The sequence below is a fragment of the Oncorhynchus tshawytscha genome, linkage group LG05, assembly GCF_018296145.1.
Source record: "Oncorhynchus tshawytscha isolate Ot180627B linkage group LG05, Otsh_v2.0, whole genome shotgun sequence".
Taxonomy (NCBI): domain Eukaryota; kingdom Metazoa; phylum Chordata; class Actinopteri; order Salmoniformes; family Salmonidae; genus Oncorhynchus; species Oncorhynchus tshawytscha.
In genome coordinates this window covers 11,754,353-11,772,133 of record NC_056433.1, presented here as the reverse complement: position 1 = coordinate 11,772,133, position 17,781 = coordinate 11,754,353, and the positions used below count along the sequence as shown (strand labels likewise).

Genomic DNA, 17,781 nt, shown 5'->3' with positions numbered 1-17,781 from the left:
AATGTACTTGCCCTCTTGTTCAGTTGTACACCGGGGCCTCCCACTCCTCTATCTATTCTGGTTAGAGTCAGTTTGCACTGTTCTGTGAAAGGAGTAGTACACAGCATTGTACGAGATCTTCAGTTTCTTGGCAATTTCTCGCATGGAATAGCCTTCATTTCCTCAGAACAAGAATAGACTGATGAGTTTCAGAATAAAGTTGTTTGTTTCTGGCCATTTTGAGCCTGTAATCGAACCCACAAATGCAGATTCTCCAGTTACTCAACTAGTCTAAAGAAGGCCAGTTTTATTGCTTCTTTAATCAGAACAACAAAAAAATTATAAACTTGGATTAGCTAACACAACGTTATAAGGTTATGATGTTATAAGGTTATGATGTTATGACGTTATAAGGTTATGATGTTATGATGTTATAAGGTTATGATGTCATGAGGTTACGATGTTATGAGGTTATGATGTTATAATGTTATAAGGTTATGATGTTATAAGGTTATGATGTTAGGATGTTATAAGGTTATGATGTTATAAGGTTATGATGTTATAAGGTTATGATGTTATAAGGTTATGAGGTTACGATGTTATAAGGTTATGATGTTATAAGGTTATGATGTTATGAGGTTACAATGTTATAAGGTTGCGAAGTTATGAGGTTACGATGTTATGAAGTTACGATGTTATATTATGAGGTTACGATGTTATGAGGTTACGATGTTATGAGGTTACGATAATATGTTATGAGGTTACGGTGTTATGTTATGAGGTTACAATGTTATGTTATGAGGTTACGATGTTATAAGAAATGTTATGTCCTCCAGACCACCAAGGTGGTGGTAAAAGCACACTTTTCTCATGTTCTTTCACCCTCTTTTCTCATGTTCTTTCACCCTCTTTTCTCATGTTCTCTCACCTTCTTTTCTCATGTTCTTTCACCCTCTTTTCTCATGTTCTTTCACCCTCTTTTCTCATGTTCTTTCACCCTCTTTTCTCATGTTCTTTCACCCTCTTTTCTCATGTTCTCTCACCCTCTTTTCTCATGTTCTCTCACCCTCTTTTCTCATGTTCTTTCACCCTCTTTTCTCATGTTCTCTCACCCTCTTTTCTCATGTTCTCTCACCCTCTTTTCTCATGTTCTTTCACCCTCTTTTCTCATGTTCTTTCACCCTCTTTTCGCATGTTCTTTCACCCTCTTTTCTCATGTTCTCTCACCCTCTTTTCTCATGTTCTTTCACCCTCTTTTCTCATGTTCTTTCACCCTCTTTTCTCATGTTCTCGCTCTGTCCTCCACATCCCTCTCCCCTTCTTCACTTCCCACTCTTCCCTTGTCTCCTTGCCAGCTTCCTTTCTCCCCTATTCACCTCCCTCTTCCCCGTCCTCTCACTATTCACCTCCCTCTTCCCCGTCCTCTCACCATTCACCTCCCTCTTCCCCATCCTCTCACTATTCACCTCCCTCTTCCCCGTCCTCTCACTATTCACCTCCCTCTTTCCCGTCCTCTCACCATTCACCTCCCTCTTCCCCATCCTCTCACTATTCACCTCCCTCTTCCCCGTCCTTTCACTATTCACCTCCCTCTTTCCCCGTCCTCTCACTATTCACCTCCCTCTTCCCCGTCCTCTCACTATTCACCTCCCTCTTTCCCGTCCTCTCACTATTCACCTCCCTCTTTCCCCGTCCTCTCACTATTCACCTCCCTCTTCCCCATCCTCTCACTATTCACCTCCCTCTTCCCCGTCCTCTCACTATTCACCTCCCTCTTCCCCATCCTCTCACTATTCACCTCCCTCTTCCCCGTCCTCTCACTATTCACCTCCCTCTTCCCCGTCCTCTCACTATTCACCTCCCTCTTTCCCGTCCTCTCACTATTCACCTCCCTCTTCCCCGTCCTCTCACTATTCACCTCCCTCTTCCCCATCCTCTCACTATTCACCTCCCTCTTCCCCGTCCTCTCACTATTCACCTCCCTCTTTCCCGTCCCTCCCTCTTCCCCATCCTCTCACTATTCACCTCCCTCTTCCCCGTCCTCTCACTATTCACCTCCCCTCCCGTCCCTCTCTCCCTCTTTCCCGTCCTCTCACTATTCACCTCCCTCTTCCCCATCCTCTCACTATTCACCTCCCTCTTCCCCGTCCTCTCACTATTCACCTCCCTCTTCCCCGTCCTCTCACTATTCACCTCCCTCTTCCCCGTCCTCTCACTATTCACCTCCCTCTTTCCCCGTCCTCTCACTATTCACCTCCCTCTTCCCCGTCCTCTCACTATTCACCTCCCTCTTCCCCGTCCTCTCACTATTCACCTCCCTCTTCCCCATCCTCTCACTATTCACCTCCCTCTTCCCCGTCCTCTCACTATTCACCTCCCTCTTTCCCGTCCTCTCCCTCTTCCCCATCCTCTCACTATTCACCTCCCTCTTCCCTGTCCTCTCACTATTCACCTCCCTCTTTCCCGTCCTCTCAAATATTAATCTCCCTCTTTCCCCTCCTCTCACTATTCACCTCCCTCTTCCCCATCCTCTCACTATTCACCTCCCTCTTCCCCGTCCTCTCACTATTCACCTCCCTCTTCCCCGTCCTCTCACTATTCACCTCCCTCTTCCCCGTCCTCTCACTATTCACCTCCCTCTTTCCCGTCCTCTCACTATTCACCTCCCTCTTCCCCGTCCTCTCACTATTCACCTCCCTCTTCCCCGTCCTCTCACTATTCACCTCCCTCTTCCCCATCCTCTCACTATTCACCTCCCTCTTCCCCATCCTCTCACTATTCACCTCCCTCTTCCCCGTCCTCTCACTATTCACCTCCCTCTTCCCCGTCCTCTCACTGTTCACCTCCCTCTTCCCCGTCCTCTCACTATTCACCTCCCTCTTCCCCGTCCTCTCACCTTTCACCTCCCTCTTCCCCATCCTCTCACTATTCACCTCCCTCTTCCCCGTCCTCTCACTATTCACCTCCCTCTTTCCCGTCCTCTCCCTCTTCCCCATCCTCTCACTATTCACCTCCCTCTTCCCCGTCCTCTCACTATTCACCTCCCTCTTTCCCGTCCTCTCAAATATTAATCTCCCTCTTCCCCGTCCTCTCACTATTCACCTCCCTCTTCCCCATCCTCTCACTATTCACCTCCCTCTTCCCCGTCCTCTCACTATTCACCTCCCTCTTCCCCGTCCTCTCACTATTCACCTCCCTCTTCCCCGTCCTCTCACTATTCACCTCCCTCTTTCCCGTCCTCTCACTATTCACCTCCCTCTTTCCCGTCCTCTCACTATTCACCTCCCTCTTTCCCGTCCTCTCACTATTCACCTCCCTCTTCCCCATCCTCTCACTATTCACCTCCCTCTTCCCCGTCCTCTCACTATTCACCTCCCTCTTTCCCGTCCTCTCCCTCTTCCCCATCCTCTCACTATTCACCTCCCTCTTCCCTGTCCTCTCACTATTCACCTCCCTCTTTCCCGTCCTCTCAAATATTAATCTCCCTCTTTCCCGTCCTCTCACTATTCACCTCCCTCTTCCCCATCCTCTCACTATTCACCTCCCTCTTCCCCGTCCTCTCACTATTCACCTCCCTCTTCCCCGTCCTCTCACTATTCACCTCCCTCTTCCCCGTCCTCTCACTATTCACCTCCCTCTTTACCGTCCTCTCACTATTCACCTCCCTCTTCCCCGTCCTCTCACTATTCACCTCCCTCTTCCCCGTCCTCTCACTATTCACCTCCCTCTTCCCCATCCTCTCACTATTCACCTCCCTCTTCCCCATCCTCTCACTATTCACCTCCCTCTTCCCCGTCCTCTCACTATTCACCTCCCTCTTCCCCGTCCTCTCACTGTTCACCTCCCTCTTCCCCGTCCTTCACTATTCACCTCCCTCTTCCCCGTCCTCTCACTATTCACCTCCCTCTTCCCCGTCCTCTCACCTTTCACCTCCCTCTTCCCCATCCTCTCACTATTCACCTCCCTCTTCCCCGTCCTCTCACTATTCACCTCCCTCTTTCCCCGTCCTCTCACTATTCACCTCCCTCTTCCCCGTCCTCTCACTATTCACCTCCCTCTTCCCCGTCCTCTCACTATTCACCTCCCTCTTTCCCCGTCCTCTCACTATTCACCTCCCTCTTCCCCGTCCTCTCACTATTCACCTCCCTCTTCCCCGTCCTCTCACTATTCACCTCCCTCTTCCCCGTCCTCTCACTATTCACCTCCCTCTTTCCCATCCTCTCACTATTCACCTCCCTCTTTCCCCGTCCTCTCACTATTCACCTCCCTCTTCCCCGTCCTCTCACTATTCACCTCCCTCTTCCCCGTCCTCTCACTATTCACCTCCCTCTTCCCCGTCCTCTCACTATTCTCCTCCCTCTTCCCCGTCCTCTCACTATTCACCTCCCTCTTCCCCGTCCTCTCACTATTCACCTCCCTCTTCCCCGTCCTCTCACTCTTCATCTCCCTCTTCCCCATCCTCTCACTATTCACCTCCCTCTTCCCCGTCCTCTCACTATTCACCTCCCTCTTCCCCATCCTCTCACTATTCACCTCCCTCTTCCCCATCCTCTCACTATTCACCTCCCTCTTTCCCGTCCTCTCACTATTCACCTCCCTCTTCCCCATCCTCTCACTATTCACCTCCCTCTTTCCCGTCCTCTCACTATTCACCTCCCTCTTCCCCGTCCTCTCACTATTCACCTCCCTCTTCCCCGTCCTCTCACTATTCACCTCCCTCTTTCCCCGTCCTCTCACTATTCACCTCCCTCTTCCCCGTCCTCTCACTATTCACCTCCCTCTTTCCCGTCCTCTCACTATTCACCTCCCTCTTCCCCGTCCTCTCACTATTCACCTCCCTCTTCCCCGTCCTCTCACTATTCACCTCCCTCTTTCCCGTCCTCTCACTATTCACCTCCCTCTTTCCCCGTCCTCTCACTATTCACCTCCCTCTTCCCCGTCCTCTCACTATTCACCTCCCTCTTCCCCGTCCTCTCACTATTCACCTCCCTCATCCCGTCCTCTCACTCTTCATCTCCCTCTTTCCCGTCCTCTCACTATTCACCTCCCTCTTTCCCGTACTCTCACTCTTCATCTCCCTCTACCCCGTCCTCTCGCTACCTCATCTTCTCTCCTCTGCCTCAACCTCTCTACAACTCTCCCCTCCCCTTCTACCCCCATCCTCCTCCTCTCCCACCCTCTCTTACTATCACCCCCTACCAGGGTAGTCTCAGTGTATCAGTGGGTTAGACCATGGTACTGACGAACTCCAGTGTGGGTTTGATTCCTGCATGGACTACATAGACTGATTGTGTGTCAGTTAATGTTGCCAGTTCTGTACGTATTTTACCCTCAACCCTCTTCCTCCCTCTCCCCTCCCCTATCCCCCTCTCCAGCGCTCCTTCTGTAGTGTCATGGTGGATGAGTTGCGTGGTTCCCTGAAGTGCCAACGGCGCCTCAAACAGAAGCCTCAGCCGCCGGTCATTGTTAAGACCGAGGAGGTCATCAACATGCACACGTTGAATGACAGAAGACTGCCGGGCAAGGAGACCATGGCATGATGGGGGGCAAAAGGTCAAGGGAAGGTCAAAAACACCCGTCAAGGTCAAATACACAGCCAGAGGATCTGTAGGGGTTGAATGAATGTTGACGCAATGTTAACGTAACCCGAAACTATATTGCATTTGCCCCCAGCTTTGGTAGTATGGTAGAGATGTTTCCTGTGGAAATGTAGACTGTCACCTCACTGTGACCGACGCTTTGTGAAAGAGACTTTTTGGAGGATTGTGGGGACAAGTTGAAGGATTGTGAGGTGGATGGATCTTTGAGATGGATCTCAATGGGGATTAAACGGGAAGAACTCAAAATGCAGGTCTGTTGAGGCTGTCTTCACAGTCAGTGACTCGACACACACACCTGTTCAGAGCATCACACTACACCTTGAGACCATAACATCCCAAGAAATGAGTTGTTGTTTTTCTGTTGATGTCATTTACACTATTGTCAAATCTGTGTGTGTGTCCAGTCGATCAAAATGGATCTCACTACAGGTGATTATGATATGGAATGTTACAAAGTGCCAAATGTTGAATAAGAACTGTATAAAGAAAATAGAGAGGATAGCCAGTTTCTAACATATGTATTTATTTCATTTTAAATCATTGATGTTGATTGATCTCATTGTTTATCTTCTGTAATGCCTTCATCGTGACAAAGTTCGGCCATCATAAAGAACTGACATATTACTTTCAATGCCTCCACAAACATGCTGTACAGTGTCAAAAATAACATTACAGTCTGCCATTTGGTGTCAATATCCACTGTTTAAAGGCAGGATTTCTACAACAACAAAAAATGTTCTTTTTGTATGCAGACAAAGTTTTGTAGTACTTTCTATCAGAGTAGCATTCTCTGTGGACTTCACATAGTGTATGTAGCAGGTGCCAACTTGGGTGCCAACTTGGGGTGTCAACTCCTAATTCTGTCTACTGGTGATTCAGGGCCCTCCCCCGGTCTGGGGCCTCCTCACTGTGCCGTGTTGGGCCCTTCTCTCCTCCTCTGTCATAGGGCCACACTGTCTGCTCCATGGGGCAGTTCTACAGCTGCCTCCCCATCTCCCTACTAAACCTGGCTTACATAGCTACACAGTGGTTGTCTCGATAATTTGAACTCCTTTTCTCTATGACCACTGATCTGGTAGGACTTGACAGGTGGAAGCAATATGGTAAAAACCTATCCAGTCTTTTATCTATCAATGGTCATGAAAGAGGAAGGGTGTGCTCGTTCAGAGTAGGATGAAGTTGCCCCTAGATGCTGATAGTGGGTCACTTTTGCATTTTCCCACTAATGGTTGAAGAGCGGCTGAACTCACCAATTCCATATGTTTCTCTGCTGCTAATTAAGAAAAACGAGATTTGAGTCTTGGGGTTGTTGTTCGATGTGGGTGTGTTATGTTCACTTTATCGTACCCTTGCAGTTACTGTTGTTTGTCCCTCTTGAGTCATGATAGCAACAATATAGCCACTAGCACTTCCTCAAAATAGTCCGAATTAATCTAAGATAAATCACGAAATGTGTCATGAATTTTGACGTTTTTGCCAAGGATTTATTTTCTTATATCTTTGTAAGGTTTTGGTGCAGTATTTCAAAAGTTAAAAGATGTGCATGAAAAAGTCAGTGGACTGCAGACGGTATTGAGACAGCTGCTGCTGTCTGCTCTCAGGACTGATTTCTGAGAACACGTCTACAACTCATCAGCAAGCTGTTGAGCTATCGTAAGTAAAGCACAAGCTGCTACACAGTGTTTATCAGTGCCCCAAATCACTAGATAAGTTCCATCTCTGTGTATGTCAATGAAGCTCGTTAGTAGTAGCAAGCAGGCACATAGAGCCGGCAGGCCACGATAGTTAAATCAGCTTATCAAGCCGCTGGTGAGTGGTGACGTGCTTCGGTGTCGTTTAGTTTTTTACAACTTTCTCACTATCTATTACCACAGTGTGGGTCTGGCAGTCTGTTTATCTGGCAGTGTTTCATAGGGAATCACGTTACAAAACAGGTCGCGGCTGGACACAAGACTCTCGAGAATGGGTTTTAATATTGACAAGTGGCAGTTGAGATGCAAGTGCGCATCATCTCAATTTCTTTTTTTCCCAAAACACTTGCAGACACTATGAAACACATCAGAAAACAGCCACTCTTTAAAGGGCTTTGGGGCCAAGTCTTCTTTCAACATAACATTGCTGATGTCTTGTCTTATGTGAACCAGTCCGAGTCCGAGGCTCTGCATAATGGACAGAGTTGTCTCACTGTCTGGAGGTTCACTGCTATGATTGGACAGAGTGCAATCAGCGCAGCTGCTTCTCCATGCATTCTCCCGTCCCCGTCCTCTGGTGTTACCATCCTGTGTTAGTGGGAAAGTGGGCATGTAATCCAAACCAAACGCTGTTGTAATTTGTGACAACCTCAGTTACACAAATCTCACAAAATTCAGTTTTGGAATATACTGACCCAAATTATTCTACTTACACTTTTTAATCAAGTGGCACTGGAATAAATGTTTCTGACTAATATCGATGCCGCACAGAGAAGTTGTTTTTTTGCATTCAGTTGCCCTTTGAGGTTAGGATTGGGGAGGGGAAACTTCACCCCGGAGTGTCTCCTTCTTAAAAGGTTCCATCCCCAGAAAGTGAAATGCAAAATACAAAAGGTTGATGTTTCTGAAAATATTTGTGCTGTACAAGAATGAATGAAAGTAGGATTTATGAGTAATTTCAAGAAACCATTTAGGAACAATAGAGGGGGTTCCATGTGTTGTTTTTGTTCTACCAGTATTGCTTGTCATTTTCTACCTGCTAGATTCAGTGGTACAACGTGTAATGGTTGAATAATAATTTGGAAGATTTATCAGAAAATATCCAATTGTATTTTCCCCCAAAAATGAGGTAATAGAATTTATTTGACATTGATGCAAGGTTTTACAAAAAAATATATAATAAATAAAACTCATAACTATTCATTTGTTTTTGATACTATATTTATCTTTGTAAACTGTTTAACCTTTATTGTTGCTGTGTGTGTGTGCATATGTGTGTATATGTGTGTGTGTGTGTGTGTGTGTGTGTGTGTGTATGTGTGTGTGTGTGTGTGTGTGTGTGTGTGTGTATGTATGTGTGTATGTGTGTATGTGTGTGTGTGTGTGAGTGTGAGTGTGAGTGTGTGTGGGGTGTGTGTGTGTGTGTGTGTGTGTGTGTGTGTGTGTGTGTGTGGGCGTCCGTGCAAGATAAAATCTACAGTGTCTGATGATCAACTAAGTCCACACAATTAAGTCATTCTGATGCATGAATAACAAGAACATGTCTGTGTATTCTCTCATAGGTCCCCTCTGTCTGTCTGTGCGTGTGTGTGTGTGCGCGTATAGAACTCCTTGATAAAGCTTTCCTGTCCATGGGTCCCCAGTGTGTGTGTGTGTGTGTGTGTGTGTGTGTGTGTGTGTGTGTGTGTGTGTGTGTGTGTGTGTGTGTGTGTGTGTGTGTGTGTGTGTGTGTGTGTGTGTGTGTGTGTGTGTGTGTGTGTGTGTGTGTGTGTGTGTGTGTGCGGCGTGAGTATAGAACTCCTTGATAAAGCTTTCCTGTCCATGGGTCTCCACGGAGCCGTCCTTGGTGTGTCAGCGCAGGGCCATGGCTTCGTCCCCACTGAGGCCCCTTCAGGTCCAGGTAACAGGCCAGGAAGGTGCCTGTTCTGCCCACACCAGCCTTACAGTGGATCGCCACCGGTTGGGAAAAACATCATGGGTCAGTTAGTTATCGGGTACCTCCTATATTAGGGTACCTGATACTTATATAAGGACCTATAACACATAACATATTCAAAACCCGAACATATTGCATTCACAAACGGTACATAAAAATGTCATATGTCCACAACTGTTTATACTGTTGGTCATATATTGCAGTTGTTTGATGTGTTTTATAGCTTATGCACTGCTTTGGATGCAACGTATATGAGCTCTGAATATGTTATGAAGCTCTTAGGTAGGTAACCTTCAAGTTAGGTGTGTCGTGGAAATTTCAATACTGAGTGAGACTTAGACAATTATTCAAGCAATCATCTTTATTTAACATAGATTAATCATTGCAATAATGAAGCCGTCGACCAGCACACTCTGAAGTGTGTGTTGGTGAGAGCTTAACATTTACAGAAATGCAGCGCTGTTTTTATAAGGAAAAGGGGATACATAATCAGTTGTCCAATTGAAATGTGTCTTCCACATTTAACCCAACTCCTCTGAATCAGAGGAGGTGCAGGGGGCTGCCTTCATCAACATCCACATAACTGCCTTGCTCAGGGGTAGAACAACAGATTTTTTACCTTGTCAGTTCAGGGATTCGATCCCGCAACCTTCCAGTTACTGGCTCAATGCCCCCGCTCTAACCACCTTCCGCCCTTATATAGTAGACCTAAAAATGCTTAATCATGGCTGGTTCCACCCCTCCCATGCAGACCAAGGGGCATCATAAGCCACTCTGGGTTCATCTCCTGGTCATCTGCCTCTGGTGTTGTTTTTAACCCCACCTTGTCTTAGTTTCCCAGATGCCAGGATTATTAGGAATACTGAGGCCTTTGTTCTGTTCCTCCAGGCTCTCTCTATCTCGGTGACACACACCGCATCTTGTCTATGGAATGCTCAGTCCGACCGGGGACATCTCCCTCACATTACTAATCATAGAATGGAATGTGGCTGTTGGTTTTTATCACCAAGACATCAATCATTTGTCAGCTCAAGCTATCTCTAGTAAAATCATACGCCCAGATTAGCTGCAGGGTGCTAGAGTGGAGACCATAAAACATAGCATTAGTAGGACAGAAATATCTTACTGTTGGTTAAGTAAATAATTGTTAAATATCCAACAAATGAGGTAAATATGTAATTTTTCTGTCATAGGTGATGCCAAATAAGCACATACATACCTCCCCTCTAGCTGGATTTGTGTTGTTGTTGTGGGGGTAGAAAGCCTAAATTCTTGCAATTCAACACATTTAGGCCATGAGGCTGAGCGAAAATGTTGCTGTTTTAAAACTAATTTCCTGCATTTCTAGACATTTTGCCATGGGGCAGAGAGAATGTTTTGCAGTTTCATAGCTAATCTCATGCTATTCTACACATATTGCCATGAGGCTGAGAAAATGTTGCAGTTTTAAAGCTAATTTCCTGTGATTCTAAACATTTTGCTATGGTGTATGGCGTGTTCTTGTGATATCTGGGGGCCCCAGACTGTTTTTAATTGAACCTTTATTTAACTAGGAAAGTCAGTTAAGAACAAATTATTATTTACAATGACGGCCTACCCCGGCCAAACCCTCCCAATACCTGGATGACGCTGGGCCAATAGTACTCCTCCCTATGGGACTCCCAATCACAGCCGGTTGTGATACAGCCCGGGATCAAACCAGTGTCTGTAGTGACGCCTCTCGCACTGAGATGCAGTGCCTTAGACCGCTGCGCCACTCGGGAGCACTACCCACAAGAAGTTTCCTGGTCTCACTGAGTCGCTAATGAGATGAGACAAAAAGTTTCCTGGTCTCACTGAGTCACTAATGAGATGAGACAAAAAGTTTCCTGGTCTCACTGAGTCGCTAATGAGATGAGACAAAAGGTTTCCTGGTCTCACTGAGTCGCTAATGAGACGAGACAAAGCGTTTCCTGGTCTCACTGAGTCTCTAATGAGACGAGACAAAAAGTTTCCTGGTCTCACTGAGTCGCTAATGAGACAAGACAAAATCAACATCTAAAGAATGTTTGGAGATCCCAAAAAAGGTGAGTGAACTGAACTGTCCCTTTAAGCAGACAGGTAAACTCATTCTGTGTTTAGTCTAGTTCAGCTCATTAGTGAAGTTTTCCTACTTATTATGTGGGTGTCATTCTTTTACACCAGCAATAGTTTTGATAGAAAAGGAAAAATGGTATTATCATATCTAATAGTACATTACACATTACAATAGGCTTCATCATCCTCATCTTACCTGAAAGATGGCCCAAATAGAATGAAAATAAACAGAGCCCAATGGTTGGTGGAGTCAGGACAGGATAACAACTAATGATGGCTTTGGTTACGGGGGCCTTAAATACGTCTGCCAAAATGCACTGTGGATGCGTGTCATGCGTGTCATCGTGTCATATCCACTCAGCGGTCACTGAGCCCACAGGTGTTTCACAATCCACCCAGGATGTTGCCTAGGACAATTGGCAAAAGAGAAAAGGAAATCCTAGAATATTAGAGTGAATTTAACTTTTTGATATTTTCAGTTCTTTGATGGCAATGTATCAGCCAGAAGGACGATCATCCATTTACAGATATCCAACCATTTTTTAAACTTTTCTTTTTACAACCAACGGGATTACTGTTTTATCTAAGTGTTCTATCATCATCACTATGGATGTCACATATTATGACTGTCTGAGAGGACTGAGAAAAAATGTCTGGAATCGGGTGAAGGGAAATCAGGTAGAATATATGAGGATATTTAGTGTGAGGCCGGTGAAGTTCTAGGGAAAATAGTCTGTCTGTGTGTGTGTTTACATCTCTGCCCGTCTTTACATCTGTCTGTCTGCCTTTCTGCTTGTCTGTCCTTCCGTCTGTCTGTCCGTGCAGCCACAGAGGTAAGTGTAATCTGACAAGTGCCGTTCTTGAAGGCTGTTACTTCTCGCGCAAATGGGGAGAGGTTCAGGATTTTTCTGACAGCGTACATTCTGAAAGTAATGATTAATAGCGTTTTCCAAGGCACAACAACAGGAGCGAAACCACCCGCTCTGCCCTCCACAGTGACAGGGAAGGGCAGGGAATGTGCCAGTGCATTCAGTAGGGAGGGAGTTAGTCTGTCACACTTATTTCCATCAAATTATGGCTTCTCCATGGTGTATGGCTTCTATTGGGAAAGTATCCTCCTTGTACAAGGTCTTGGATGTTACACACAAACAGGAAGGAGAATGATATGTTGGTGTTGGAGAAGTTCAAGTGCCATAAACGTCTTTAGTTTCATAATGTTTGTTCCAATTGCTTAGGCTACCAACCATCCGTTGCCCAGGAGAAAATGAAAAGGTCAAAGAAAAACACTGCAATTTCTCCATTTAGCTATGGCACTGTGAGTACTCAGAGTCCAGGGATATATATAATTCTAAAAACCAGGACAAATGGCCTTAACTGTCTTTTGATGTGTCTTGGTAGGTTGGAAGGACACAAGTGACGCAGCTCCAATATGTTCCAACCCCTGATAAGGATATAGTGACCTTGAATACCTCACTGGGATAGATTGAGATAGATTGGGATAGATTGGGAAAGATTAGGAAAGATTGAGGTAGTTTGGGATTGATTAGGATAGCTTAAGATAGATTGGGATAGACTGGGAAAGATTGAGATAAATTGGGATAGATTGGGAAAGATTAGGAAAGATTGAGGTAGGTTGGGATAGATTAGGATAGATTAAGATAGATTGGGATAGACTAGGAAAGATTAGGAAAGATTGAGGTAGTTTGGGATAGATTAGGATAGATTGGGATAGACTGGGAAAGATTGAGATAGATTGGGATAGATTGAGATAGATTGGGATAGATTGGGATAGATTGGGAAAGATTGAGATAGATTGGGATAGATTGGGAAAGATTGGGAAAGATTGAGATAGATTTCCAAGTCAGTGTCAAACTAATGCATGCATGACAACACGTGTCTCAGTCATTTTAAATATTATTATTTTGTACACCTCTGCAAACATGCTTTTCCTGCATTCAGCATTTTCAAAATGAAATTCAGGGGAAATGCAACAACAAGGGGAATCACTGCACCAGCTAGCTGAGCAAGGCAAGCATTGTTGGTTTAAATGTGATGATTTGGTACGCATTAGGGGTTTTCTCTCTGTGTCTAGGCAGAGATAGCATGGGGATAACATTAGGGGTTTTCTCAGCAGTAGCATGTGTCTGGGTAGAGATAGCATGGGGACAGCATTAGGGGTTTTCTCAGCAGTAGCATGTGTCTGGGCAGAGATAGCATGGGGATAACATTAGGGGTTTTCTCTCTGTGTCTGGGTAGAGATAGCATGGGGATAACATTAGGGGTTTTCTCAGCAGTAGCATGTGTCTGGGTAGAGATAGCATGGGGATAACATTAGGGGTTTTCTCTCTGTGTCTGGGTAGAGATAGCATGGGGATAACATTAGGGGTTTTCTCAGCAGTAGCATGTGTCTGGGTAGAGATAGCATGGGGATAACATTAGGGGTTTTCTCTCTGTGTCTGGGTAGAGATAGCATGGGGATAACATTAGGGGTTTTCTCTCTGTGTCTGGGTAGAGATAGTATGGGGATAACATTAGGGGTTTTCTCAGCAGTAGCATGTGTCTGGGCAGAGATAGCATGGGGACAGCATTAGGGGTTTCCTCAGCAGTAGCATGTGTCTGGGCACAGATAGCATGGGGACAACATTAGGGGTTTTCTCAGCAGTAGCATGTGTCTGGGTAGAGATAGCATGGGGACAACATTAGGGGTTTTCTCAGCAGTAGCATGTGTCTGGGTAGAGATAGCATTGGGACAACATTAGGGGTTTTCTCAGCAGTAGCATGTGTCTGGGTAGAGATAGCATGGGGATAACATTAGGGGTTTTCTCTCTGTGTCTGGGTAGAGATAGCATGGGGATAACATTAGGGGTTTTCTCTCTGTGTCTGGGTAGAGATAGCATGGGGATAACATTAGGGGTTTTCTCAGCAGTAGCATGTGTCTGGGTAGAGATAGCATGGGGACAACATTAGGGGTTTTCTCAGCAGTAGCATGTGTCTGGGTAGAGATAGCATGGGGACAACATTAGGGGTTTTCTCAGCAGTAGCATGTGTCTGGGTAGAGATAGCATGGGGATAACATTAGGGGTTTTCTCAGTAGTAGCATGTGTCTGGGTAGACAGCAGAGATGGGAACACACGTGTTTGTGTCTGCCCTTGTGTGTGTGTGTCCTCTCAGTATTCACTGTTCCTGCGTGGGGCTTAACATGTTTCCCACACATGCTCATGGGAAGGATTAAGCCCCCAACTTCCCTCAGGTAGGAATAAAAAAATGCAACTAAAAATGATATTTGTGTCATGAAGCATTTTCATTGGGTTTCTCTCTCAGTGCCGCTCTGCTCTATTCTCCCCGTGGCAGATGCGGTGTGGTATATGACAGCTGCAGAGTGGGAGAACACATCTTGCTAAATGATTCACGTTAGCTACTAGCGCTTCTCCACATTGCCCCAATGGAGTCTTTCATTGGCAATGTTTTCATTGAGTGTGTGTTTTATGTGAAAAAAATGTAATGTGCGCCAGCCACCTTGACAACTCCATCTTGCATCTGACACCAGCTTGTTAGATATGTCTGCCTGTTTCCTTGACAGCCAGGGGGAGGGGGGTTAGTAGATAATGTGAACACTTTGTTTCTAGGAATCTGGATGTAGTTGTTTATTTTGACTGGCTAAGTTAAACAGGTGGTCAATGCGAAACGCTGCATGGTCAAACTTTATGAGCAACTCTTTTTGTTTCATGAGCTGAAATAAAAGATCCCAGAAATTGTCCATATGTACAAAAAGCTTATTTCTCTCAAATGTTGTGCACAAATTTTTTAAATCCCTGTTAGTGAGCATTTTTATCCTGAGGAGTATTTCTGTCTGAAATAAAGCCCCTTTGTGGGGAAAAACAAATTCTGTTCGGCGGGGCCTGGAGTCATGTGTGCCCAGTCATGTGAAATCCATAGATTTAGGGCCTCATTTATTTATTTCAATTTACTGATTTCCTTATATGAACTGTAACTCAGCAAAACCTTTGACATTGTTGCATGTTGTGTTTATATTTTTGTTCGGTATACTTCAGCTGTGCTCCTTCAACCAATGGAATTGTCTCAAAAGTGCTAACTCCAAATTGAATCAATACATATCTGACATATATTTGACCGAGGAGTGGTCTCTTATTGTGTTGATCAATTGAAACTGATGGAGTACTGTTTTACATCATCACTGTATCTGTCAATGGAACGTAAGTATCATTCATGAATCTCTTGGCCAGTCTGATAAGTCTGACCTACACCCAGAGGTCAAGAAGTCAACCAGGGAGTGCAGTGGTTAGGTCTCACACTGATTATATCATAACGTTGTTACAACTTCAATTGATCCCGCTTTGTCATCACGTGATTGGTTTCATCTGCTTATCGTACCACCACGGCATGCTGTTCTGTATTCTGATTGGTGGTATGCTGTCTTAGATTGTTTTGGTCATTCAGAAAGAGGTCGTTGGGGGGGGGTGGAATCGGTGGTTACTTCTGACCAAACTAAACTGTGACCATTTAATAATGTTAGTGTAGAGCCCTGCACACTCAACACTATGTGCATAAGACTACGCAGATTACCTGGTTCAACTTTTCTTGGGGATTTATTTTGCCTCATTTCTCAACTACTACTGCAATTTAGGGAAAGCAACAATACATCAGAAATAGCAGCCTTCTATTCCCTATACAGTCAACCACGAATGATCGATGATCCACAATGCTTCGTGTCTCTCACACAGCTGAGTTCGCCGATTCTCTCTGATGATCGCATAGAATAGACTAGGACCCATCTGGAACCATTCATGTCTATGGAGGGAACAGGAAGTGAGTCATCCGAACGAACAGTGATTAGGGTGAATGGACAGTCCACAGTCACTCCTTAGACAGTCAGACTGACATACGATACCCGTGTAGATCAGTTGGTAGAGCATGGCACTTGCAATACCAGGAGCGTGGGTTCAATTCCCGGGACCACTCATATGTAAAATAATAATGCGCTTATGACTATAAGTCTCTTTGGATAAAAACGGCAGCTAAATTACATATATTATTATATGGGTAGGATCCTGACAAGTAGGTACGTATTGGTGTCTAAAGCTAGACCATTCCATCCAACATTAATGAGAGTAGATCTAAGACTATAGTTGACACTTTCAGTTAAAAGCATTTGATTTTGTAATGGCATAGGCCTACACTCTTTTGTATTTGTGTGCCCATGAGAACTGTTTTCACAGAGAAACATAATGACATGTTATGTAGGCATACAGTAGTTACATTGCATTATCTGAGATCTCCAAAATCTAGGAATCATTCAGGGTGTAGGCCTTTCCTGCAGTCAAATTATCAAGTCACCCTCTAGTGGGCTTAGTTGTGGAATGTTATTCATATTTTTCAATATTTCATTATTAATAAACATGAAAAATAAATCAAACGAAGAATATCCTGTGTTTCTATGTCAACCGGTTTTGTTATTTGTCTTCTGTGACGTATATAAAGTGTATTATTGGGATGCAAACTCAAAATGTAATACATGTCAACTCTATATCTGACATGGTACAGGTGTCTTCTTTTTCTAAGCCCACAACCATGCGTGTGACGTATATACTTTTGTTTCAAAGTAGATTTGTTTAATACTACCACGAAACACTGAGTGACCCTGATTTAGTCTACTGCAGTAAATTACATTTTTCTAATTCAATTGGAAAATGATTAAGAATTAACACTGTCATAAATGTAATTCATGTAACGAAAGAAAGGTAGTGTTTTATGTCACACGATCTGTGAAGACAAAGCATTCAACTCATGAACTAGGGTGTAAACATGTTCTGATTCAACTCATGAACTAGGATGTAAACATGTTCTGATTCAACTCATGAACTAGGGTGTAAACATGTTCTGATTCAACTCATGAACTAGGGTGTAAACATGTTCTGATTCAACTCATGAACTAGGGTGTAAACATGTTCTGATTCAACTCATGAACTAGGGTGTAAACATGTTCTGATTCAACTCATGAACTAGGGTGTAAACATGTTCTGATTCAACTCATGAACTAGGATGTAAACATGTTCTGATTCAACTCATGAACTAGGGTGTAAACATGTTCTGATTCAACTCATGAACTAGGGTGTAAACATGTTCTGATTCAACTCATGAACTAGGGTGTAAACATGTTCTGATTCAACTCATGAACTAGGTGTAAACATGTTCTGATTCAACTCATGAACTAGGGTGTAAACATGTTCTGATTCAACTCATGAACTAGGGTGTAAACATGTTCTGATTCAACTCATGAACTAGGGTGTAAACATGTTCTGATTCAACTCATGAACTAGGGTGTAAACATGTTCTGATTCAACTCATGAACTAGGATGTAAACATGTTCTGATTCAACTCATGAACTAGGGTGTAAACATGTTCTGATTCAACTCGTGTATGGTATTGAATGTAGGCTACCTGTTCTGTGTGTGTTCATGTTTGTAAAATGACCGGCGCT

At 44.5% G+C, this 17,781-nt stretch overlaps 1 protein-coding gene across 1 annotated transcript in view; it reads left to right on the top strand.

The window, feature by feature from the left end:
* LOC112249829 (glutamate receptor ionotropic, kainate 2-like) overlaps positions 1-8,467 on the top strand; it is a 174,923-nt gene extending 166,456 nt beyond the window's left edge. The window contains exon 18 of the mRNA XM_042321472.1: positions 5,355-8,467. Coding sequence (XP_042177406.1) covers positions 5,355-5,519 — 165 coding nt within the window. The 3' untranslated portion in view covers positions 5,520-8,467. The remainder of the gene's footprint in view (positions 1-5,354) is intronic.
* Positions 8,468-17,781: the final 9,314 nt, after the last annotated feature.